The 22850-nt window shown below is 52.9% G+C and overlaps 9 protein-coding genes and 1 non-coding gene across 10 annotated transcripts; 6 read left to right on the top strand and 4 right to left on the bottom strand.

Moving 5' to 3' along the window:
- Positions 1–53: 53 nt before the first annotated feature.
- On the bottom strand, positions 54–1905 carry BJX67DRAFT_143448 (putative carbonyl reductase). Its single transcript, XM_071024699.1, has 3 exons — positions 1050–1905; positions 610–993; positions 54–553 (listed from the first exon to the last, which is right to left on the bottom strand). Exons 1-3 carry the CDS (start codon positions 1300–1302, stop codon positions 306–308), a joined length of 885 nt encoding a protein of 294 aa, XP_070885257.1. The 5' UTR covers positions 1303–1905; the 3' UTR covers positions 54–305.
- Positions 1906–2783: 878 nt separating this feature from the next.
- Positions 2784–5273, top strand: BJX67DRAFT_382085 (uncharacterized protein; the record flags this gene model as incomplete). The annotated part of the gene is made up of 1 exon (XM_071033156.1): positions 2784–5273. The coding sequence occupies one exon, from the start codon at positions 2784–2786 to the stop codon at positions 5271–5273; it is 2490 nt and encodes an 829-aa protein (XP_070885258.1).
- A 119-nt stretch (positions 5274–5392) lies between these two features.
- On the bottom strand, positions 5393–6761 carry BJX67DRAFT_143595 (Voldacs domain-containing protein). Its single transcript, XM_071024700.1, has 2 exons — positions 6246–6761; positions 5393–6169 (listed from the first exon to the last, which is right to left on the bottom strand). The coding sequence occupies exons 1-2, from the start codon at positions 6530–6532 to the stop codon at positions 5512–5514; spliced, it is 945 nt and encodes a 314-aa protein (XP_070885259.1). The 5' UTR covers positions 6533–6761; the 3' UTR covers positions 5393–5511.
- Positions 6759–7793, bottom strand: BJX67DRAFT_143444 (uncharacterized protein). Its single transcript, XM_071024698.1, has 2 exons — positions 7564–7793; positions 6759–7512 (listed from the first exon to the last, which is right to left on the bottom strand). Exons 1-2 carry the CDS (start codon positions 7580–7582, stop codon positions 6986–6988), a joined length of 546 nt encoding a protein of 181 aa, XP_070885260.1. The 5' UTR covers positions 7583–7793; the 3' UTR covers positions 6759–6985.
- A 174-nt stretch (positions 7794–7967) lies between these two features.
- Positions 7968–10484, top strand: BJX67DRAFT_143628 (serine/threonine-protein phosphatase 2B catalytic subunit). The gene is made up of 5 exons (XM_071024701.1): positions 7968–8413; positions 8485–8816; positions 8864–9121; positions 9177–10081; positions 10150–10484. Exons 1-5 carry the CDS (start codon positions 8296–8298, stop codon positions 10211–10213), a joined length of 1677 nt encoding a protein of 558 aa, XP_070885261.1. The 5' UTR covers positions 7968–8295; the 3' UTR covers positions 10214–10484.
- A 652-nt stretch (positions 10485–11136) lies between these two features.
- On the top strand, positions 11137–12869 carry BJX67DRAFT_143377 (uncharacterized protein). The gene is made up of 2 exons (XM_071024696.1): positions 11137–11376; positions 11432–12869. The coding sequence occupies exons 1-2, from the start codon at positions 11225–11227 to the stop codon at positions 12831–12833; spliced, it is 1554 nt and encodes a 517-aa protein (XP_070885262.1). The 5' UTR covers positions 11137–11224; the 3' UTR covers positions 12834–12869.
- Positions 12870–14033, bottom strand: BJX67DRAFT_143378 (alpha/beta hydrolase). Its single transcript, XM_071024697.1, has one exon. The coding sequence runs from the start codon at positions 13701–13703 to the stop codon at positions 12906–12908; it is 798 nt and encodes a 265-aa protein (XP_070885263.1). The 5' UTR covers positions 13704–14033; the 3' UTR covers positions 12870–12905.
- Positions 14034–17374: 3341 nt separating this feature from the next.
- BJX67DRAFT_382090 (uncharacterized protein) lies at positions 17375–20098 on the top strand (the record flags this gene model as incomplete). Its single annotated transcript, XM_071033157.1, has 4 exons — positions 17375–17465; positions 17513–19158; positions 19207–19311; positions 19367–20098. 4 exons carry the CDS (start codon positions 17375–17377, stop codon positions 20096–20098), a joined length of 2574 nt encoding a protein of 857 aa, XP_070885264.1.
- A 438-nt stretch (positions 20099–20536) lies between these two features.
- On the top strand, positions 20537–21829 carry BJX67DRAFT_143654 (translation initiation factor 6). Its single transcript, XM_071024702.1, has 5 exons — positions 20537–20679; positions 20734–20805; positions 20860–20946; positions 21035–21223; positions 21288–21829. The coding sequence occupies exons 1-5, from the start codon at positions 20645–20647 to the stop codon at positions 21646–21648; spliced, it is 744 nt and encodes a 247-aa protein (XP_070885265.1). The 5' UTR covers positions 20537–20644; the 3' UTR covers positions 21649–21829.
- Positions 21830–22369: 540 nt separating this feature from the next.
- BJX67DRAFT_t63 lies at positions 22370–22511 on the top strand. The gene has a single exon. It is a non-coding gene; the product is annotated as a tRNA-Pro (tRNA).
- Positions 22512–22850: the final 339 nt, after the last annotated feature.

Raw genomic sequence — 22850 nt, forward strand, 5'->3', positions numbered from 1 at the left:
GTTGAACCGAGATCGGATCTCCAGCAAGGTACCCTGGAACCCAATGTCATCAGATGGAAGAGGCGGTGCCAAAGTTCAATCCGAAGAGCGGTGCTTCGTGAGCATTTGGGCTGGTTCGTGCAGTCTGCTAGGAGTCCAGGTTCGGACCTCGGTATTCTGGCGAACTTGCTGGAATACATTTTTCCAAACGTTGAATCCTCGCATTTCCCGTCTATTCTATCATCATCTATCGATTTATCGGTTCCTCGACTTTATCATAACAACCAATCTAGAACCAATAGCAAAGATGTTGGCAGCGAGGTCATTTATGGGGCGCAATAGCCACCGTCAACGATGAGATCCGCACCCGTCGTGTAGCTCGACGCATCCGAGGCCAGGTAGAGGTATGCGCCCTTGAGCTCCTCCGCGCGACCCTCACGGCCCATGGGGATCTTGTCACGCCAGATATCCTTGGTCTCCTTCGGGACGAAGTTGGAGATCTCGGTGGCGATGTAGCCGGGAGAGACGGTGTTGGCGCGCGCGAACTTGACCCATTCAACGGCAAGGGACTTGGCTGCGATGAATTAGAACGTCGAGATTGATTTTAAGCATATCTCATGGTGCACCTACTTAGATGAATAACGCCAGACTTGGCAGCGTTGTAAGCAGCCTGCAGTTGGGGGAAGTTGACAATGTGCCCGCTCATGGATGCGGTCGCAACGAAGCTACCATAGGTAAAGTTGTCAAGCTTTTTACCGTTAAGATCGACACCCTCCTCCTTCTGTTTGCGCCAGTAATGGGCAGCATATTTGGCACAGTAGTAAGTACCGTTGAGATCAATATCCACAACATCGGAGTAGTGGGCCAGAGGACCGTCAACTGCGGGGCCCTGTGTCCATGGAATCCCAGCGTTGGCGATAAAGACATCCAAGCGACCGTTAAAGTCCTTCACAGTCTGGTCGACTGCCTGCTTAACCGCCTCAGCGTTTGTGATGTTGACCTGGTAAGCCTTTGCTGTGCGAGCCATGAATAGTGTGCCAGGCATTGCCGTCGGGGAGCTGAGAACTAACCGTGCACACCGTATTTGGCGGCGACCTCTTGCGCCCGTTCGGGGGTGTTGGTGTTGGTGTTATACCACAGAGCAACATTCGCACCGGCTTCAGCTAAGCCGTGGGCAACTGCGAGACCGATACCAGCACCGGCGCCGGTGACGATGGCAGTTTTGCCCTTCAAGGAGAACATGGAGAGCAGTCCAGGGTGTGCGGGAGCCTCGGTGTTGCCATGGACAAAGTGTCCAGCTGCGTCAATTGGTACGCCAGCCATTGTGTTGTAGTGGAGATAAAAAAGAAGAGGGTCAGAAATAAAAACGAAAAGAAAAGGAGATGGAGTGTGGAGGATGTGAAGATCAGGCCAACCACTGCCTTATATACCAACTGGCGGTACCTGTCCAGAGGTCCCTCTGGAGCACATGTGAGCCACTATCAGAACTTTCACCTGTTCCAGAGTCACAAAGACCTAACCCCCCCACCCACCTCTTTTTGGACGGCTCCTCTTGATGGGCATGCCAGCGATCACCAAGCCGTTCCTCAGCCAAATCATGGATCTCCATTCTCCAACGAGCTCCAGTTTGGTTTTGGGTGGAGGATGACGCTATGCGGCCCCAGAGCCATGGCAAATAGCGGGACAGCATGAAGTCAAGAGGCAGGGGACTGAATCCTTGTCAGGATTCATGATGCAACAACGGGTCTTCGGTCAGTGTTCTGTCCAGTGTTTTGTTCCTTCCCATTTTGTCGCCAAGAATTTCACATCTGAGATGCGCAACATCTCAGCAACCTTTTATTGCTGTTCGGTTGCAGATCCGCGCTGTCCCAATTCGGTAATTTTTGACGTGGGGTTGACAGCTTGAAGCGGTGCCGGCCTTAGGTTTCTCCGACCGAGAAACGAAGGGACTGAAGTCCCGTGGTGCTCCTACCGAATCGGGTAATCACCTGAGGCCTCCGGGGCTCCCAGTGCTGTGCTCCAGCTCCAACGCTGGATCCAGGTCCAGTCTCTCACTTAATCGTCAGCTGCTCTGTGTGGCCCTTTCCTTTCATCGTCAAAGTCCGGACTGGAACGGCTGGGCTACCATCATGGCGCTCCAGGCGATTCCAGAAACGAGCGTCTTCATTTCGAAGCGATTAATCTGGCAACCCCCAGCCCATAGTGCTGAAGTTGAACAGTGTCAAAGCGCAGCATTCCACCTTGTCCATTATATGGCTACGTTCTAGGTGCACGCAATTTCAATCGGTAGCTGCCGAGCCCAGGGGGCTGTCTCCGTCGGTTGGCGGGGCGTCCTATACATCAGTCAGTCATGTTCCCCGCTGCTTCAAAGAGTAGTCCTCCCCTCCTGAGTACAGTTGGCTGAGAAGAATACCACCAGCAGGCTTTTCCATCCCATGTTATCAGTACAAAACCACGTTTGACGTCGACAAGATCTCGCAAGGGATGGGTAACCATTTTCGCATTCCTCATGCCTGAGGGGGCAATGCGGACACATTCCTCGGGCTTTTCCACAACAAACGCCTTCGTCCAACTCGAGATGAGCTTTCCTGCTTTTACTCACCATGCTCACGCGTGTCTCCCGCCTCTGTGCTCACGTCTGGCCAGAGGTCACAGCATTACGCCACATCCCGAACGCGAAGCCTCGGCATCCGCCTCGGGAGACACAGCAAGGAAAGAAGCAGACAGGACAAGCGTGAGACGCCTGGTTTGACCGATCTATCAAGGGACTCGGCTCAGTCGACATCACGGCGGGAGACGTCGCCATGATCGCGTTAACGACCGCTGTTGCCATAGCGGTTGCCTGCTCGGCTATTTTCATGGTTTCCGCTGTGGTCATTACGATAATCTGGATTAAAATACGGCAAGAGAGGAGGTCAATTGCGCTGATAAGGGCAAGACAAGGACCGTATGCTGAAGGGCTGCCACGCTTCCCGGCCGAAACCTTGACGGAGCTGTCGAGGGAAGAAGGTTCCGCGCTGAGGCAATACGGACAGCTTCCGTATGGAAGGCCTACGGAATGGGGTCTGTTGGCCTCGAGGGAGAGCCTCACTCCTCCATCCGTCGACAAGTCGTCAATTCGGCTCCTAAAGAAGACCCGGAGCTTCTCGCTCAAGCACTCAATCTCGTCTAAGTCCAAGCGGCAATCCAAAAACCCGACCGGGCCGGTTCCCCTGACGACTCTAACAGAGGCTTCTGAAGGAGCATATTCCCAAGAAGCGACACCTTCGAAAGAGAACTTGGTTGTTTCGGCAGTTGATGGGGTTCTGGAACTCCCAACAGAGACAACACCAAGACAAACGCCAGAAAGAGATGACGGTGAATTGAGCATTGATAACAGCATTCGCCCACTTTCCGGAGTGTGGCCATTGATCCATCAGCGGGAACGCTCCAGTGCTCTTTTCCCTGTCTTTGAGGATTGCTACGAAACCTTCGACCCAACAGGTGCTCGAGTGCGTGGTGGTAGTATCACCTCTCAAACCGCGGGAATGGCGCCCGATCAACCTGTTCCACCGCCACCATGTGCATATCCTCCGAACCGCTTTCGTCTTTCGAGGAATGACTCGGTACGGTTCTCTTCTGCGAGCCTTGAAACAGCAGATAGCTCGATCCTTGATGACAGCAGAAGGACTTCGACACATATCGACGCCAGTTTGGCCTCACCTGCTTTACCGCCGTGCCCTACATTCACACCGTACAGCGCGAACGATGTAGGGCGAGAATACGATCGGAGAAGCTTGACGGCCAATGCAGCTCCCTTCGTCTTTCCCGCCAATTCACCTGCCCGGAGAGGCCAAAGAGTCGACTCCGGGCGTACCTCTCCTCGCCGCAGCCTGACTGCATGCAGCCCAACTCGATCATCGGAAAGAATTAGCCCCCCACCAAGACGAAGCGAGTCATTATCTACTAAACAACCCAAAGACGACGTCACGCCCTACCTTGACTTGGACCACATCCCGCCGTTGAACACAACAGGCCGCAACACCAACTCGCTGCCGCATTTCAGCCAGATGCAGCGCCACCCGATGCACGGTAGCCCGCACAGGGACAATGATCCCTTCTACGGCGGGACGAGCTCATCACATAATCTAACCTACAATCCGCATGCTTCAGGGATGAGCGCCAACAGCTTTCACTCGCAGGACGTGGCGTCTCATACGTCAAACGGCCAACTCAAGCCTCCGTTAACATCCGCTTTAAAAGGCAGTGGGCACCGAAAAGGGCATAAGCGACAAAACTGTGTACGAATATCTATCCATCCTCCAATAACATTCCCTGGACCTGCGTTCTCCCCGATGGTCGAGGAGCCAGAAGAAGTCGAGGAGGCGGACATCCGTCGGTCCGAGATTTCGGATCTCTCGACTTCGAATATCTCTTGCAACTCCAGTATTTCGACTTTATCTACCACAAATCGAAACAGCGTGCAAGATGCCCGGATGGAACGCCCAGTCTCGCGAACAATCAAAACCCCCAGCGACGATCGGGAAGGTCCATACAGCAGTCCGACCAAGAAGGGGAGGCAAACGCAGCTGGATACTGGTTCCGTCGCAGAGAAAGCCTTACCTGAAATTCTCACTAGCTTGCCAACAGCACCCGATGAAGAGAGTCTGTCTCATACCCCATCCCCAGAGAGGAACCCTCCAATATGGAAGGTCCCAGACTATCAATCATCGCCCACTCAGCTTGAGAACTCGCCAGCTCCTGGAAGCCCCCGTCGCTCAGCGGTAATGGGACCACGCAGCCAGCCGGGAAAACCAGCGCGCAACAGCTATCAATCCCTCCTTCCATCAGGACACACTAAACCATCGTCCGAGTCGCCTATGTATCAGTCATACTCCCTACGGCGAGTAAAAAGCGAAGCCAGGAAACAGACACCACCACGCAGTCAAAGCCAAATTAACAGAAATCGTTCTAGTTATTACACCACTGCCACGTCACCGAGTTCCTATCACCACAAGACCCCCGGTACACAGATAAGCGCGGTGGTACCTATTTGGGAAGACCAAAATATGAGATCAGCGCAGTCGGCACCGCGACGGTCAACAGTCTCTCTTGTCTACGACCCTCCCAGTTCAGATGGTGACAAAAATGATGTGTCACCGCGGCATAACCAGGCCGATAGGATGCCGCGCATGTCGAGCTACCGAAACTCCCGACACGGCTGTACGACGCCAGCGAGAAAGTCTGTTGGATTAGGAATTGGTTCCACGACACCGGGTAGTCTGTACGACGGGGACGGGTTTTTGAAAGAGTGACGGGCCCGACGTCATTCGTACGTTTATGTGATTAAATATAGTGAAGACGTTGGATTTAACGGCGTTGTTACCATTCCCCAGCTTAGTTGTATAGTCAGATAACTTTGTGGTGAGCATAGCTAATTAATTATGGAAAATACCTTCCCTCAAACCTGAGCATCCATACCATTAACAGAATCTCGATATCTAAATAACAAGCCGCTCAACTTTTCTCTTTTCATTCCCAGACCATCAAACATCAATCGGTCCTCCTCCACTTCGTCTCATCCCCATTACCCCCCAGGTTCTCCCCAGTAGCACTATCTTGCTCCTCTCCCTCTTCCTCTCGCCCCCTCACAGTCCCAGCCCCGGGTCCAAGCCCAGGAAAACTCGGCCCCTCCCCGTCCCCAATCCAATTTCCCTCCTCATCGAAAAACTCATGCATATTGTCCGCCGTAATCCACCCCGAGCTCCCATCCACAGGCGGCGGTAACCCACCTTCCTCCGCACTACCAGGTAAGGCAAGACCCGATGCGAACGCACCCCCTTCCAGATCCTCTTCTTCAACAGGGTCTGGGTGTAGATTCGAGCAGGCACAGACGGCAGCGTAAAGCTTCTGCGTCTCCGTTTCCAGCTCTGGGTCTTCGGCCTCGCCGTCCGGCGCGGTGGATGGCGTCGTCGTGGTTGGCGGGACGAGGGTCACGGTGAGACTCTCCTCTTCGTCGGATTCTTGGGGGAATAATGCTGAAGAGGCAGCGGGGGGATTCGTGATTTGCATGTAGAGGCCTTGGACTTCGGCTTCGGCTTCGGGCTGCGGTGTGGCGGGGAGCTTTAGGCGCTGGATCGCGTGGAGAGAAATGGAGGGGTATGGGATTGAGAAGCCTGCAGAGGCTGCGGGGTTGTAGAGGAGGAATTTACTACATCGTCCTGTTAGAAATGTATGTCGGTTTCCTGTGTATCGAAGGAAAGGATGCATGGGGGAAGGAAACATACTCAGATGTCACCCAGACATCCAACCCCTCAATGAGGACTTCCTTCTCATTTCCACCTGCACCGGTCGTGTCGTGGCTTTCCGAGCTCGATCCATTCAGTGTCGCGCCGCGGAGGGCATCCAGTGTCGGCGCGGAGGCTAGGTCGCGCTCGAGGGCGACGAGTTTGCAGCTCGAGGCGTGGTAGTGCAGGATTGCGGGGCCGGAATGGAAAGACTCTGGAGTGCGCGATTGATGCACAGAGAGGGGTGTGAAGGAGGATTCATCCGGGGGAGAAGGTAGGGGTTCCATTCTGCCGCTTCTTACTTTTCCCTGGTGGGGGATGAAAAGTGAGAGTTGCGGAGCAGGAAATTTGAGGGCAGGTCCCACGGGTTTGGAACTTGGGCGGAGAGCGAGGTGGAGAGCGGAGCTCCTGTGCCTGGAATTAAAATGGGAGCAGCGCTACAAATTTTTGTACGTGAAGCAATCCGTAGAGAAGCAAAACGAGAGGATATCATTCGTGAACGCTAGTACGAGCAGATTAGTATGTATCGTAGCTGGAACCTGATTCCACTGGATTCTGGCCTGAAGGTGCTCCCAGCACCCTCTTGTACCAACCACAACTGAATTTATGTGAGTCCCAGTCTTCGAAGCGGATTTTGCCCATGTATTTCGCAAAAGGCGCAGACGAGGATATTGTTCAGGGCAGTTCTGTACTCTGGGATACTGTAACACAGTCGATATACATCGAAAACTTGCAGGCGATCATCTCACGTTAAGTCCCCCAAACGCCCGGTCAAGCTCCTCGCCTTCGTTCCGTGGGGCCATGGAAGAGGGCAGCTCTGCCGCAGCGGAATCAGGGGCAGCGCTATCCAGTAAACTCTGGCTTGTTTGACTCTGTGGGGGTCGATTCGAAGGCGCACTACTTGGCTGCAGGAGCTTTTCATCCCGATCAAGCCAACCGGGCGCAACCCGGCGTTTCTCAGCGAGATCTCGTGCGGAAATTGATTCCTCCCATTCCTTGATCGCCTTCTCCGAGTCAATTTTCGTTTTGTTTAAATGCTGCTCGAGAGATTTGCAAGAGGCTAAGATTTCCTCTGGCGATGCGGCATACTCGCCGCTCGACGATATGATGTAGCGGGGTTTGGCATCTGGATTACTCGGGTCGACGGTGACGGAGGGAGGAAGGGTGGACGGGACGGATTTATAGGTGTAGGGGAGGGTGACTGCGGTGGGGAGGTTGATGAATGGTGAGACGGTCAATGGGACTTGGGCGAGGAGTGGATGGGGGCCTGGTCAGGTTAGGTCGTGGAAGGCGGGGGTGGTGGTTGCGGGAAACGTACGGTAGGACTCGTACATCATGCTTTGGGGGGGTTGATAAGAAAAGAGAGAGGGTGAGCACACCAGAAGGTGACTGAGTATCGGAGTATCGATGAAGATCGGCGGTAGCTGGCGGAGGTGTGATGACAGAAGAACCCTATGGGTATGGATGGTTCCCTACGGCAAAGGACGAGGGTATCCGGGAAAAACAGCCTGAGGTCGTTCAGTTCAGGACCAAAATAGAAATTAGGGCCTATATCAGAGGAAGATAATGAGTGAACCTAGAAGTGATGAACTATTTGCAGCCCACGATCCTTCAAGTTCTGGCCTGGAATCCCCAAATAAGGCTGCCTCGCAGCCCTCCCCAGCCGCTTTGTTGATCTTTTCAGCTCCTCGTCATTCCCTCATCACGCAAAACCTCTTTGTTTCTCCTCCCCACAGCCACAATTTCAACCTCTCGCAACTTAGACTCGAGCAGAACATGGTTCGGGACCTCCTCTCGCGTGACAAGCATTAGACACACCTGTTCCTGGCCCGAGCCCAGCCCCAACTGCCTCTCTCTGTCGTGTGTTCGAAAATCCGCCGCGCTTAACCCCACCAACCGCCAACGCCAACAGAATCGCCTCCGCGCAGCTTCTCCTCTCCCCTTTCCCCCCTCTTCTCCTCCTCTCCTGGCTCGCCCCGCCTTGATCAATCCACGAGAGCTCTAGATTTGTGCGAATTAACTCGGCTGAAGCTTCTCTCCATTGCTCAAGATGAACCGGAACATTGCGCGGGCCGTGACCGATAAGAAACCGGTTCCAGAGATTGACTTCACCCTGCATGTTATGGACGATGGCACCCAAGTTTCGACCCTCGAACGCGTTGTCAAAGGTGCGTTACTGCCCAACGCTCTGCGGGCGGGTCGGGTCTGCTTATTCTAATTGATGCTTCAAAATTCGCAGAGGTGCAAGCACCCGCCTTAACCACTCCAACGGACGATCAGTTCTGGTCTCCTGAGGACCCGTCGAAGCCGAATCTAGCCTTTCTCAAGCAACATTTCTATCGCGAGGGTCGTCTCACTGAAGACCAGGCACTATGGATCATACAAGCGGGGACCCAGATCCTGAAATCGGAGCCCAATTTGCTAGAGATGGATGCGCCCATAACAGTGTGCGGTGATGTTCACGGTCAATATTACGATCTAATGAAATTGTTCGAAGTCGGAGGAGACCCCTCGGAGACACGGTATCTATTCCTAGGCGATTACGTCGACCGCGGTTATTTCAGTATTGAGGTGAGCTTCTTGCATCCGCTGCACGCCATCCGTCTAACTTTACACAGTGCGTTCTCTATCTCTGGGCGTTGAAAATCTGGTACCCGAATACGCTTTGGTTGCTGAGAGGGAATCATGAATGCCGACACTTGACGGACTACTTCACTTTCAAGTTGGAATGCAAGCACAAATATAGTGAGAATATCTATGAGGCCTGCATCGAATCGTTTTGCGCATTGCCGCTGGCGGCGGTTATGAACAAGCAATTCCTCTGCATTCACGGAGGTCTAAGCCCCGAATTGCATACTTTAGAAGACATCAAGTCGGTAAGTGAATGGAATTCGAAGATCCCTTGAGACGGCGCACTCCTGACCTCCGCAGATCGATCGTTTCAGAGAGCCGCCAACCCACGGTCTCATGTGCGATATTCTCTGGGCCGATCCTCTTGAAGATTTCGGGCAGGAAAAGACCGGCGACTACTTTATCCACAACAGTGTTCGAGGATGTTCCTACTTCTTCTCATATCCCGCTGCGTGTGCTTTCCTGGAGAAAAACAATCTTCTTTCCGTTATTCGGGCTCACGAAGCTCAGGATGCTGGCTACCGCATGTACCGCAAAACTCGAACGACAGGCTTCCCTAGTGTCATGACCATATTCAGTGCGCCAAACTACCTGGATGTGTACAACAACAAGGCTGCTGTCCTGAAATACGAAAATAACGTCATGAATATCCGCCAATTCAACTGCACGCCCCACCCCTATTGGCTGCCGAACTTTATGGATGTGTTCACCTGGTCATTACCATTCGTGGGCGAGAAGATCACGGACATGCTTATCGCCATTCTCAATACATGCTCAAAGGAGGAGCTCGAGGACGAGACGCCCACCCCCATTTCGCCCGCCGAGCCATCCCCAACCGTGCCGATGGATATGGATAGCCCCGAATTCAAGCGACGAGCTATTAAGAATAAAATTCTTGCCATTGGCCGATTATCTCGAGTCTTCCAGGTGCTACGAGAGGAATCTGAACGAGTTACTGAGCTGAAGACTGCGGCTGGAGGTCGTCTTCCCGCTGGGACTTTGATGCTGGGTGCCGAGGGGATAAAGCAGGCCATCACCAATTTTGAAGATGCTCGCAAGGTTGATCTGCAGAATGAGCGTCTCCCGCCAACTCACGACGAGGTGGTGCGACGAAGTGAGGAAGAAAGACGAATTGCTCTTGATCGTGCCCAACAAGAAGCCGATAATGACACTGGCCTCGCTACAGTTGCACGGCGGATCAGCATGTAAGACTTTTACGCTTTACGCCGTTTTTCTTTTCTTCTCCCTGAGAGCAGACGCTAATAACTCATAGGTCCGCAGGATCAGGGAGAAGCCGCCGGCAGCGGGACGCCGCTCGGGACTCCCGGGAAGTATGATGATGAAAACTCGATCTCCACCCCGACTTAATTTAAGCCTTTCTCAGCCGCCGTCTTAGATGGGAGGCTCCCTTGATTGTTGTAGGTTGATGACTTTGGACCTGTATAGATACGTCCAGTCCCAGGACAAAGAGGCGTAATGGGTGTCTGTCTACGCATGGTGGAACAAGTCCAATATGATTTGCCCCACCTGTGCGCCTTCTGTTGTCGGATGAGATACACGAACCTGTACTTGATATTGTTACTGAGGACGCAAGCTCGGAAAGCTGCCACTCCACGTCCTACACAGAAGCTCCAACGTCTGCGACGCTGGCACTATGAGTTGATGAATTATATTACGAATATCCCACAGTATAATCTTTTAAACGTACGACCAGTACAATCAATGCCAACTCCTCAAGTCTTCGTAGCTCTCAAACTTCGACAGAGTCACGGGCAACCAACCAACTTCCGCGCCAAGACCAGCGCCAACTTCATCGGATGATCCAGATCGATAATTCCGCCGACTTCCAATCTCTACCATTTCACACCGACTCTTTCAATGCCTCTCAAACTCCGCGGCTCGCTCCCCAAGAGCCCGTCGCACAGGAGAGAATTAACTGGCAGGACGAACGCCACCTGCCGGCCACGTACAATCACCCAACGCGGAAACCACACCACGCGTCGGAACACCCACCACGCCATTCCTCCTTCTCCCCAAAACCGAACGCACCTCCAAACACCAATACCACGTCTAAAACCCTCTCTACGAACCCTTACAAGTACATACTCAGCCTCCCCATCGACAGCCCACACAGCGCGTCATGTTCCCCCGCGCTTACGAGCATTGTATGAGTCCCTCGTCCGCATACAGACTGTTGCGCCGGAACAGGTGAGCCTAAGTCGGCTGCAGCTGGCGCTGCGCGGACTGGAGTCAGAGGAGCCTTTAATTAGGGTGGCTGGTGGGTTAACGCCTCTCTACGTACTTTTGCTTGCTTGGTCTTGAGATTGGGGCTGGGATCGGCTGACCTGATGGGTGTAGTTCTGGGGTTGAATGATGTGGTTTCGGCGAGGAAGCTTGTGCGGCTTTTACTGGCTGATCCGTTGAAGGGGCGGGATGATTGGGAGGATATGTTGGATTCGGTGTCTGGGGAGGGGGGGTTAGAGCGGGGGTTGTTGATCCGGTATTTTGATTCTGATAGTAATTTGATTGAGGTGAGGTGACGCTAACAGGTGCAGGTACGGAGAGGTATCGGAGAGTATAACGAATCACCTTCTGCCTACTATTTCGGTTCCCTCGCCTATTCTGAAGAAGGGGAATATGGAGATACTGGTTACGAGTCTAGGCGCAGGGACGGAAGCGCACGGTGCGCAGCTTACGGCGGATACGTTCCTCGTGCCAACGGTGATGATCCAGACTTCGCATTCAGGGCAGCAGAATATGGTGCGCTATCCGGTCCACAGGAGTATCGTTTGTGCGCAAGGGGTGGACGGCCTACTCGCCTACAGCGGGCTAATTGCTCAATCTGAACTTCGGAACGAGGCAGGCTCGATATATGCGGCCGTCGAGCTGGGACGCACTGGTCCTCACATCAATGACGATCGGATTGCCTTTGTCAATACTGATAAGGCGGACGAGGCTCTAGCTAAGTTCCGCGAATCCGTTCAGAACGCGATTCTATATGAGCGAGGGTGGACCAGTAGCGGAGTCCAGCCAATTGTGGATTGGTTATCTTCGCTGCGTGGGGAGGAAGGTGCCTTAGATCCGTCTTTGAAATCACTGATTACATCCCTGGTTGATTCTGCGGAGCAGGGCTTGGCGGTAGAAGAGAATAGGAGGGTCCAGGAACTAGAAGAGACCTCAGTTTCTGAGGTTATCCGAGAAAGTTTGGATCGCTCTGTATCCTCGTGGGCCGAGAGCGCACATACGGAACTCCGCAGTGCGCTGGAGGAGGGTTTCGCCACGAAGAGGTGGCGTGGTCTGGCCTGGTGGAAGCTGTTCTGGCGTGTTGACGACGTGGGTATGATTACGTCCGAGATACTAGAGAAGAAATATCTTCGTCGCGCCGAGAAGGACATGATTTGGACCGCTGGGCAATTAGATCAGGCGGGCCTACGAGTCTCGACCCAGCAGGAGGAACCCGTCACTACTGAGGCAGATGAGTTTCGCGGCAGTAGCGAGAACGTCGCCGTTGCTGTTGTTGAGTCCCCGAAAGAAGAGCGAGTGCCATGGCCCACGCAGATCACAAAAAGCCGTGCGCGGCTGCTCGAGACCACGGTGCCGTCGCTGCAAGCGTTGGCGCAACGACTCGTACTCTTCAGTCTCTCCACCACATCACTAACATCCGCTCTATCTGCTTTGACCTATATCTCGCTCCCAGCATCCTCAGTGTACGAGACCTGCACCATCGCAGCTGTTGGGCTGATCTACTCCCTGCGAAGGCAGCAGCGAAAGTGGGATGCAGCGCGAACATTTTGGGAAGAAGAGGTGCGCGAGGATGGCCGAACCGCTCTGCTCGAAACAGAAGAGCAGCTGCGCACAACCGTCCGCGAGGGCGGAAGAACCCAAGTCGACACAACCGCGCACGAAGCCCGGAAGGCCGTCACGCAGGCCCGGGAAGCGCTCGAAAATGTACACTAGATCTAGAAAGGAACTGTACCATATCCCTTTACACCCTCACTGCGTCGTAGCCCTGGCCTTGTAGAGCCAAGCTCAGCAAATTTCCACACTGCCCTCCGGGACACCCTGCCAGCTGCGTAACCTTCTCCCAAAGAATCGCATGATCGGAAGCATCTCCTCTCGGCTCCGAGGCATCGTATCTCCCCGTCGCGCATACCGATGCACCTCAACGAACTCAAACACATCCTTGGTCCTCTTTACCACCGAGTCCGTAACAATATCCGAGTCCCGTCCCGAAAGGACCAAAACCGGAGTCCTACTCTTCCCCTGGGCACGAGTCTTCCCAGCCAGCGAAAGCGGATACGCAGCCCCAATCGAGATCACACCAGCTAATTCTTCACCCTTCTCTCCCGCTCCAGCTCCGGGTGTAGACCTAACCGCAGAGTCAGAGAAAAGTTTCTCCGCAACCACCAGCCCGCACATCCCACCCTGCGCAAATCCCATCACCATGATCTCGCGGAGCTTGTACCCACACTTCCCAACTAAGACGGTCTTTACCACGTCTTCGAGAAGCAATTTTGTCGCTTTGGAGAACCCCGCATCCATATCTAGAGCTCCAGTCCGCGAATCAAAATTTATGTCGTCGCCCCAGTGGAAGCCGGGAATATCGAATGGGAGCGGTTCCGGGGCTTGGATTGTTAATATCGTTGTCTCCGGGAGCGCAAGGGAGGCTGCGAGATTCGTGAATGGTGTGTGAGTGTCTCCGAGGCCGTGGAGGAGAAGTAGGATGTTAATGGGGGGTCGATTGTTTGATTGAGGTGATGGCGGTGGTGGTGTGAGTGTAACTGTGAGAGAGGGGAAATCGGATTTATTGGGGGTTCGGGTGGGCATTTTGGGCTCTTCCAGCTCCTGCCAACGGTGGCAGAGCGCGTGATAATGTTCTGCGGAGTGTGTGGTGTGGTCAGGATCTGGTGTTGAGTGGATATGGGCGGAGGTCGATAGAAACGTGCTTTCGGACTCAGATGGTATTGGGGTCACGGTGTATTGGTATGTTCGTTAGTACATTCCTCGTAATTACCACCCGTACAGCTCCCTGCCAGCGGTCGTTTGCTCCGGCCAGAGGGTCTTCTGATCCTCAAGCAACACACCTCTCTAAGGATCAAACATTTATTATCATGCTAGCTGGAAGACACTGTGTTGATAGCAAAGTCGCCGAAAAGACTACTGGTTTATAGTTGACCCCGTGCCAGTAAACCGGCAATACAAAGTATACTCCTCCGAGTCCTATCCTGACGCCAGGCTTTCAACCTGATGTACCTTGCACCATTCCAAAAGATACAGACTTCCTGGTCCCTTCTCTGCGTGAATGTGAGTTTGCGGCGTGCTAGGTGTGCCCTATTCAGTCGGCGGACCAACTCGCATGAGAAGTTTTCGACGTCTGGTTACTACTGAAGCCTCTACTTTGAACCCATAAATGATTTCAGAGTGGCCCCCTCGCTGAGCTGTTGCAAAATTATGGCCGTTCATCTTGATTCTATATCGCTTCAGCAATGGCGCCTGGTAGACCATCGGCTATCTGTTGCTGCTACGGCCAAGCCATTCTCGACGGGATTGCTTCTCAGAGAGCCGGCCCGAGAATGACTGGAATTGTATTGGCGAAGGACTCGTTACAGCAGAGCGTCCAGGAAGCCACTCTCATCGCAGAAGAGAAACTAGCCTTTGACGCTGCTCCAGTGGAGCTCTTCGGTTGGTTTGATGTCGTTTGACACTCATGCACGTAGCGAGAGGCAAGACTCGATCGGCTCTCCCAAGTGGTTTATCAGCTTTACTTGAGGCATGAAGGAGTTTATGAATCTACGAAAATTTGAAACTGTGCTTGACCTATCTCTGGTCTTCAGGGAGCTCACACATTTTCCCAGTCTGCTTTTATAAAACGGGATGCTGATATTTGTACTGTTGCTCGTTGCTCCATACCCAAAGCTTCTTTACACAAATGGCATGCACCATTCGACCAATCTATATCTGGGCTTTTTCCCAAAGCTAAGGCTACCACATCTCCATACGCTTCGCTTCCTGGATTACCGCCTTGCCCATGGTACACAGCTTTCCTGGCTCCCCTCCCACGGTGAAATGCTGCGCTAATTATACCCCACTCTCTGCGTCGTCTTCCCCGGAATACACATTGAGATAACCCGCCAGCTCCTCCGATCCGTTCCACTGAGCGACATGAGCGAGAAGGAGATAAAAAGAGCTATGGAGATCCTGAAGATAGGCCCGGAGACTGTTACGCATACTCGTACAATAAGCGACGGAGCGACTATTGTGCGGCCATACAACATCGCCTACCTCCATCTCCAGCGCCTCGAATTGGGCATGAGCTGAAGCCTGGAGGCGCCAACGTACAACCACAAGGCCAAATCACTGCGTGTAGGTTCGTTCCGTGCCTAATGGGGCAAGGAGTGTGCATGGTAAGATGTTAGTTCTCGCGAAGGTACAATCACGCCATGATAATCAGGATGCGAATGCGCTACGCGGGTTCTTACGCCTATATCAGGACCGATGCTACCAGCCCTACCCAGAAATGATTTCCGTTACTCGATATTGCTCAGGGATGGGTTACTGCTAGATTCACGTCATAAATAGCTTGCACGGCCATTCCAGTTTGCGTCGAACTAGGAATCATCGTATCATTTGCAGGCTGCGTGTATTGGCAAGAATGATGGTCTAAGACGCTTGAGTTTGACCTTGGAAGCACTCCTTATTATTTGATATGCCGGTCATGTATCCCATACCCGCCCAATTACGCGCAGCGCAGAGTCGATGAGGCTCGTTTCCCGGTTAGGGTAGGCAGTAAGCATCTTGATAATATCACAAGAGCCGGCTTAAGTGAACCTTGAGTATCACCTAAGAAATAGCATAAAGTAGGCACAAGCCATATTTCAGATTCTTTGGTCAATCTGTAGTCAACTGTGTCTGAAGGAGCTGATATTCTGATGTCAGCTTTACAAGCTGAGTTTGAATCGGGCCAGCACAGCTTTAGTGTTAACACTCGAAACTGGTTCCAATTCAGGAACCCCTTCTTCTCTGAAATATCTGTCGAATCTGTACCAGTCATTCCAGAATTCGAGGGCCTTTCCCAGGGAATCTCGATCAGGCTCGGAGAAGTCGAAACCTAGGTTAGAGGTCAGAAAGCTCTAATAATATTTCAGAGCAAGGACCGAGAAAGACCCCAAAACGTATTTCACCAACCAATCAGGCGACAGCAATCAAAGATTGGTGTTGGGGGTGAATGTGGTAATAATAATATCGGCGACTCGACGGTATAGTCGCGATTTGCGCCACCGTCCCGAGAAGTGGAAAGCCTTTGCAGCCGCTGCGGACCCAGTCAAATTTCCTCTTCTACACTTATCCTCACCATCACGTTGTCTTCTTCTTCTTCCCCTTCTTTCTCTTCCCCAGCGCGCTGTTTTTGTAAGAACCGGACCTCGATCGAGAGATCAAGTCCAGTTCAACACTTCTACGTCTCATCTCCCGCTTTTCCTTTCTCTCGCATCCCTTCCTCCCCGCCCTTTTCCCCTGTCTCTCGTCAACAACACTCAGTGTCTGGCCATCAATTGATGGAGATCCTCTACGCGCCTCAACGGCAGTAGCTCGATTGTCTCCTTTCTTTCTTCCTTGCAAAATTCTCTTCCTCTTCCTCCTCTTCTTTGTATTCAACGCCCAATTCCTGCGTTGCTTTTCCTCCGTCGAGGGGCGGGCCAGTCGTACTTCTACATCCGGAACCAGCCTTAGATTTGCTACCAAGACTAGTCAAGAGTCTGTCAGTCTCACCCGCTTTTTTTCTACTTCATGCCGCCCATCCTGATCCTCCCCCAGTTGTCGATCAGCGCATCCATCGCATTCCATCTCCGACTCTCAAACACTGTTCCTCCTCCTCATCGCTTTGTTGTTCCTCTGTCGCTCCTCTCTTCTCCTTGCCTAGGTGAGTTATTTTGCTGTTTCCCGTCTTCCCCAACTTCGGAAATGCTCCACGACTTCCAGCTGCTTTCCTCCTGCAACACATACTACACAGTGCTGTTTTCTTGTCCTCTTTCCGTCTCGTTCCCGCAGGTTTTTGTTTTTATTTTCCTTCCGAATCTCTTCTTACCTCCTTGCATCCATTCGCCGTTGACTTGATTGAAAGCCAAGGTGGTACTCTGCCTGCCAAATGTCTGCTGCCAATTCGCAAGTTTCTCGCTCTTCATACCCTTTTTCTTACCTGCAGTGTTATTCTCCCTCTGAATTAGCCGCCAAGCGCCTGTATCACTATTCCTTGTATTAACACATTCCTTCTTTGTTCTGTTCTCTGTGACTCGAATCCTCTATTTTCTTTTCCTATTGTCCTGCCCCGTCTTCTACCACTGCTCTTCTTCTCCCGAAGCTCATCCTTTCGGGTGTTTACCTCCACCGAACTCGTCGACTCCTTCTACCTCATATATGTCGCTTTTAATCGTCATCTTCCGCACCAGTCTCACTGCATCCCCTGAATTTAATCAGTCTGACAAACGCCCCAGAGGAAAGCGATGGCAGGACTCAAGCGACGGCCTGATGCTGCCCACGGCTCAGCCACCCCTTCCGCTTATAACACATCCACTGCTCACAGCACACCCAAAGGTAAGTCAGTCTTGCCCCGCAAGGATCCAGCCACTAATCTCCCGTAGAACCCACTGGCAATGATTCTCCCAATCCCCGTGTGACTCGAAGTTTACGTTCGAGCCGGGATGCGCGTGCTGGTCAAAATGATAACGCTAAGAATGCCAACACTCCTGACACCAGTGGGATTGGCACCAGCAATCAAAATAGCAACGCCACTAACACTACCGCCAACAGACGCGGCAGCACCCGGCTGTCACACATTGTCACGCTCAAATATGGGCCTGGTAAAGCCGGCTTCTTTAGCGATTCAAGCAGCGCAACTCCTGCAACTCCTTCAGCTTCCACCAGTGCTACCACTAGCACTCGGGAAACGCGAAACAGTCGAGCACGGGCTGCCGCTTCTGCCACCCCTGCAGTTCCGGTTCCTGTGGCTCAGCCCAGCCCAAGTCAGTTTGATGGCACCCCTTCCATCTCGGCCGCTCCCGAGACTCCTCGAGTCAAGCGTGTCAAACGGAATTCAGTGGCCGAAGAGACACCCCGAACCACGAGGCAGTCCGCCAGGCTTAAAAGCTATGGCCACGAAACACTCAACGAAAACGGAACCTCAGAAACCCGTGCGGCACCGAAACAACCGGAAACGAGTCCCTCAAACCCTGTCGCCCCCAATACGAGAACTAGGAATCGCAACCGACATGCCACAGATGTTGGGTTCGACGACTCTATTCGTAATCGCACATCTGGCCCCATCGTTAAATCTCCACCGCCAGGGGACGCTTCTCCGGAGTCGACGGAGGAATCGAAACTGGAGAGTTTTGAGCCTTATCACGGCGCGGACTTCACGTCAATGCGCGAGGAATCACCACGGGGCACTGCGTCCTTCGACCAACAGAACAAGAAGGACGAGTACCCAGCTCTTGAAGTTGAAGGGGAACCTAAGCCAATACCGACAAGGTCTAGCCCGACTTTGTCGCGAAAACGCAAATCCCTAGAATCGGATGACCGTGACGCTATTATTTCGTCCACGTCCAGCTCACCAAGCAAGAAGCCAAAAGTCGAAGATGTTGTACCAGGTCGTACATCGGAACCGAGGATGCAGAACGGTGTCGAGCGCAGATTGGGCGATGCATTGTTGCCCACCAATCGTCCTGCAATCACCAGAGTGAACGAAGGATCCCGACAGATTACAGAAGAAGCTGAAGATTCTACTACACCAGACAACGCTACCGAGTCAACGATCGTCAAAGCAACGCGTGGTGGACGTAACCGGGGCCGAGGCCGGGGAGCGCGGAGCAGAACCTCTGCCCGCCTTGGGGCGAGCAGGCGAGGACGCGGCGGCACCCGCTCTGCTCGTTCTGGGCGCAGTGGGCGGCACAACGACCGATCGAGCGATATAGAGTTTGAACGCTCACCTTCTCCGAGTGCCGCCACCCAAAAACTAAGAGATCGCCAGCGCGAATTAGACAAGGCTTTCAGAAGGGTGGCCGCAGCTCAGCGATTAGCGTTGGCTGTGCTGGCCACGCAGTCTGAGAAACGGTTGGCTCGCGATAAGAATGCGCATAAAGCTGTTCCCGAATACGATGAGCTCAGTTTGGCCCTGAAGGCCCGATTACGCGAAAGACAAGATGCTCTGCGACGAGAGTATGACCTCAAAGTGGCACAGGAGAACAGGATCTTCCAAGCCAGCAAGGAATCTATCGAGGACCGATACCAGGTATGTATGGGATACATTGTCTCTTGACGTTGCTAATGAATGCCACAGGCGTCTGCCAGATACATCCAGGAAGAGCATCTTCTTGCAAGCCACGGAGAATACATGACATTTATCGAGGGTCGTCGCGCGGCGGAAGACGACGAGCATACTGAGGTACGTCACTTGGTGTGAACGCCAAGGTCATGGCTAACACATTGCTTCAATACAGACGGACGGTTCGGAGACAGAAAATGAGCGGGGGCGTAGGGTACCTGTGCCACGGGAAGTTTACAGGGGATTTACCTCGTCCTTCGTTCGAGACCCAGCCGGAGCGGCGTCGTACGAGCGCGCGGCCTTCGGTTGGGACGACTTTGTTCAGCGCGCGAAGCTTGGTGATGACATTGATCCACAGATGAAGGAGATGAGAGAAGCCGGCCCGTTCGCCGGACTTTCCGGAGATGAGATCATCAAGATGCTGTTGGAAGCTACCGGAATCATCGAAGTGCGGGATGGTGTTCCCGTGAAAGAATACCATCCTCCAACAATAGCCGAAGTGCGCCCGACAGCGCTGACAGCGCTGGCTGACATCGCTGCTGCCGAGATGCCCCGGCCGACACTCTCCCAGCCGACGTCGCGACTCTCGGCCCATCGTGCTATTCTTCCACAGCCTCCACAGCCGCCTCCGATACACCACGCACATCCGGAACCCCGGCCATTTGTCCTCCCGCCTCCGACTCCTCGGGGCCAGCCTCGACGGCTCCTGCCCGCGGGGCAGCAAATACCGCCGATCAACGAGTCGCTTGGGCTCCCCGACCCATTCTCACCTCGCGGGGGCCCTCCGCAGCTTCCCCCTCCGCCAGGCTCGAACTTCCAGCGACCTCCTCTGCCAGGCTACTTAACTGGGCACCACCATCCAAGTCTATATTATCCGCCGCCCCCACCACCTCGGCCCCCGTATTGAGTTGCGTTCGAATTGCATTTTGCATCAGTTGTATTGGATATTTGGGAGATTTATTTCAGCGGGGTGGTGGAGTTGTTTAGGCCAGCGATAAGTTTCTCAACGTACCACATAATGAAGATATCATTGAACATATGGAAATAATTTCCTGGAAATCGTGGGAATGGCTCAGCCATGAGTCATGATGGAGCAGAAATGACTGCGGATTGTGACTCTTCAGGCTCCGCCGCAATGATAACTAGTTCGGCAGGCGGTGTGGCGGAAGCACTTCTGATCTTTTTTCTTTTTGCACCGTTGCTTGGGATTCAGCCTCGAGCGACTGCTTTTTATTGACCTGAGATCTGTCACAGAGAATTTTCTTCCTCATTACCCAGACCCTGAATATCCCTCTCCTTCATCCCCTTTCTCTCCCACCTGACCGATACGCGGTAGCGCGCTTACGGTCTGTCCCGCCTTTCCCCGCCCTCACAGACGGACAGACGGCCTTTTCCCCTCAGCTCCTCTCCAAACCCCGTCGTGCATCTCTCAGGATCAACGAGTCTTTCAATCATGGCGGTCCGCGCTCAATTCCAAAACTCGAACGAGTCTGTTCCCGAAATTTCCCTCCCATGACGTTTACGAAACTAACTTTGTACCAGAGTCGGTGTTTTCTCCCGGCTAACCAACTCATATGCCCTTGTGGCTATCGGTGCTTCGGAGAATTTCTACAGGTACTGCCCTCAAACTCAGGACTATGGCCTGAACATGAAACTAATTTCCAACAGTGTATTCGAAGCTGAACTCCAAGACGTCATCCCAATCTGCCATGCCACGATCGCAGGAACACATATCATTGGCCGTTTAACTGCAGGGTAGGCACTTCTCTCACCTATACCTTGATCGGCGGATAAGAATTGGAACGAGTTATTGGTTGCTTATTGACAATCTTGTGTGTTTCAGGAACCGCAAAGGCCTCCTCGTCCCCACAACAACAACCGATCAAGAACTGCAACACTTGCGGAATACGCTACCAGACTCCGTCAAAATCCAGCGTATAGAGGAGCGCTTGTCGGCCCTTGGCAACGTCATCTGCTGTAATGACCATGTCGCTCTTATTCACCCCGATCTCGAGCGTGAGACGGAGGAAATGTACGTCATTCCCACCGATTCCAACGTGCCTTGGAGAGGGATAGGGCTAACAGTGGTCTTATAGAATTGCCGACGTCCTCGGCGTCGAAGTCTTCCGCCAAACAATCGCCGACAACGTCTTAACAGGCTCTTACATGGCCCTCTCCAACCAAGGTGGCATCGTCCACCCCAAGACCTCCATTCGCGACCAGGACGAGCTCTCCTCCCTCCTACAGGTTCCGCTCGTTGCGGGCTCCGTGAACCGCGGGAGTACCGTCGTCGGTGCCGGGATGGTAGTTAACGACTGGCTTGCTGTCACGGGACTCGATACGACAGCGACAGAGCTGAGTGTTATCGAGAGCGTCTTTAGGCTTGGGGAGATGGGACCGAGGGGCGTGGGACAAGGAGCGGGGCATACTGAGAGTATCGTGGAGAGTTTTTATTAAGGATCTTCCGAGACCTTTCCCCTCGAGCTTCTTGTTTCGCCCGACTTGCTCTATCTACCCACTGAATGAATGATAAGTCGGATAGCATTGTTATCCCTACCGTAGCGCCGTGCATACCATCAAGCGCGGCTTGAGGTGCACGTCTCTGGTCTGGGGAGGAAAATCAAAGAATAATTTCGGGATCCTTACATAGCCCGCCATCGTCCAGAAGCGGAGGCAGCCGGAGAAGAAAACAAGAAAGGAAAAAGAAACAGCTATTTTCTCTTGGGGGAGGGGGGCAGCAGTGCCTAGATATTACCAAGACATGTTCAGTAGAAAGAGGTATGCCTCTTGATGACGATTGAAAGATAAAGATGCACGTTTTAGTCAATTGTGCGAAGCAACACCACGGCACCTAGAATAATATAGTTGGCGATCTGAAACAAGACCAAGATAATATAGAGTCTCTTTTCCAATAGCAGTGCTCGGGAAATTGTCTCAATGTGGACGCCATGCTTGATGCGGATACGCATGATATAGTACTAGTAGCTTCCTTGTACTGTCGAAACATCCGATTACCACGAAATCTGCATATATCTAGATTCGTATCCTTTTTGTCTCTTGCGCAGTCAAACATCGGCCCAGAGCAGCTCGAGTACACAGGCGAGGAAAGCAACGAGGATGGTAAAAATCTCACCACTGGTACACAGGCCATCAGCAACCACAACCCATCCATCAACCCGCCTCTATGGCTCAGTGGTAGAGCGTTTGACGTGGGTACCCAGTCCCTTTACAGTATTTCTTGCCGAGTTATCGAAGACTAACAATTGATAAAGTTGTATGATGACATCAAAAGGTCCGTGGTTCAATCCCGCGTGGAGGCAATTTTTTTTTCCCCTTCGTTTCCGTCCTCCCCCTCCCTACATACTGTTTATTTGTCTCTAGTTTTTCTGTTCCTCGCACACACCTCCCTCTGTGGTTGTGTTTCCTTGTTGAGTTGACTGAGTCTCTTTGATGCGCTGTGGTGGCGATTTCTGCCTTGAGAATGTTCGCTACTATGCCGGACAAAGAGGCCGAGGTCGGAAATCAGTCTTATGGTGAGTCTCGGGGGGTAATATCAATTTCAACTTGGCCTGTTGGGGAGGATCACAAGATAGAGAGAGCGATAAAGGTAGAAGAGGAGCTCCCCTCCTCCTCGTATAGTAATGATACAATGCAGCCTG

The sequence above is a fragment of the Aspergillus lucknowensis genome (genome assembly GCF_044049455.1).
Source record: "Aspergillus lucknowensis strain CBS 449.75 chromosome Unknown BJX67scaffold_26, whole genome shotgun sequence".
Classification (NCBI taxonomy): Eukaryota; Fungi; Ascomycota; class Eurotiomycetes; order Eurotiales; family Aspergillaceae; genus Aspergillus; species Aspergillus lucknowensis.

What these genes read in the sequence shown, in the direction of transcription:
- BJX67DRAFT_143448 (XM_071024699.1), bottom strand. Translation starts at nt 1,302, where the DNA reads ATGGCTGGCGTACCAATTGACGCAGCTGGACACTTTGTCCATGGCAAC. An exon ending in CGCCAAATACGGTGTGCACG is followed by an intron (nt 994 to 1,049) that starts GTTAGTTCTCAG and finishes TGGCTCGCACAG; the next exon opens with CAAAGGCTTACCAGGTCAAC. An exon ending in GTCTGGCGTTATTCATCTAA is followed by an intron (nt 554 to 609) that starts GTAGGTGCACCA and finishes AATTCATCGCAG; the next exon opens with CCAAGTCCCTTGCCGTTGAA.
- BJX67DRAFT_143595 (XM_071024700.1), bottom strand. Translation starts at nt 6,532, where the DNA reads ATGGAACCCCTACCTTCTCCCCCGGATGAATCCTCCTTCACACCCCTC. An exon ending in GATGTCTGGGTGACATCTGA is followed by an intron (nt 6,170 to 6,245) that starts GTATGTTTCCTT and finishes AGGACGATGTAG; the next exon opens with TAAATTCCTCCTCTACAACC.
- BJX67DRAFT_143628 (XM_071024701.1), top strand. Translation starts at nt 8,296, where the DNA reads ATGAACCGGAACATTGCGCGGGCCGTGACCGATAAGAAACCGGTTCCA. An exon ending in CCTCGAACGCGTTGTCAAAG is followed by an intron (nt 8,414 to 8,484) that starts GTGCGTTACTGC and finishes CAAAATTCGCAG; the next exon opens with AGGTGCAAGCACCCGCCTTA. An exon ending in GCGGTTATTTCAGTATTGAG is followed by an intron (nt 8,817 to 8,863) that starts GTGAGCTTCTTG and finishes AACTTTACACAG; the next exon opens with TGCGTTCTCTATCTCTGGGC.
- BJX67DRAFT_143377 (XM_071024696.1), top strand. Translation starts at nt 11,225, where the DNA reads ATGGGTGTAGTTCTGGGGTTGAATGATGTGGTTTCGGCGAGGAAGCTT. An exon ending in GAGCGGGGGTTGTTGATCCG is followed by an intron (nt 11,377 to 11,431) that starts GTATTTTGATTC and finishes TAACAGGTGCAG; the next exon opens with GTACGGAGAGGTATCGGAGA.
- BJX67DRAFT_143378 (XM_071024697.1), bottom strand. Translation starts at nt 13,703, where the DNA reads ATGCCCACCCGAACCCCCAATAAATCCGATTTCCCCTCTCTCACAGTT.
- BJX67DRAFT_143654 (XM_071024702.1), top strand. Translation starts at nt 20,645, where the DNA reads ATGGCGGTCCGCGCTCAATTCCAAAACTCGAACGA. An exon ending in GCTTCGGAGAATTTCTACAG is followed by an intron (nt 20,806 to 20,859) that starts GTACTGCCCTCA and finishes AATTTCCAACAG; the next exon opens with TGTATTCGAAGCTGAACTCC. An exon ending in ATTGGCCGTTTAACTGCAGG is followed by an intron (nt 20,947 to 21,034) that starts GTAGGCACTTCT and finishes TGTGTGTTTCAG; the next exon opens with GAACCGCAAAGGCCTCCTCG.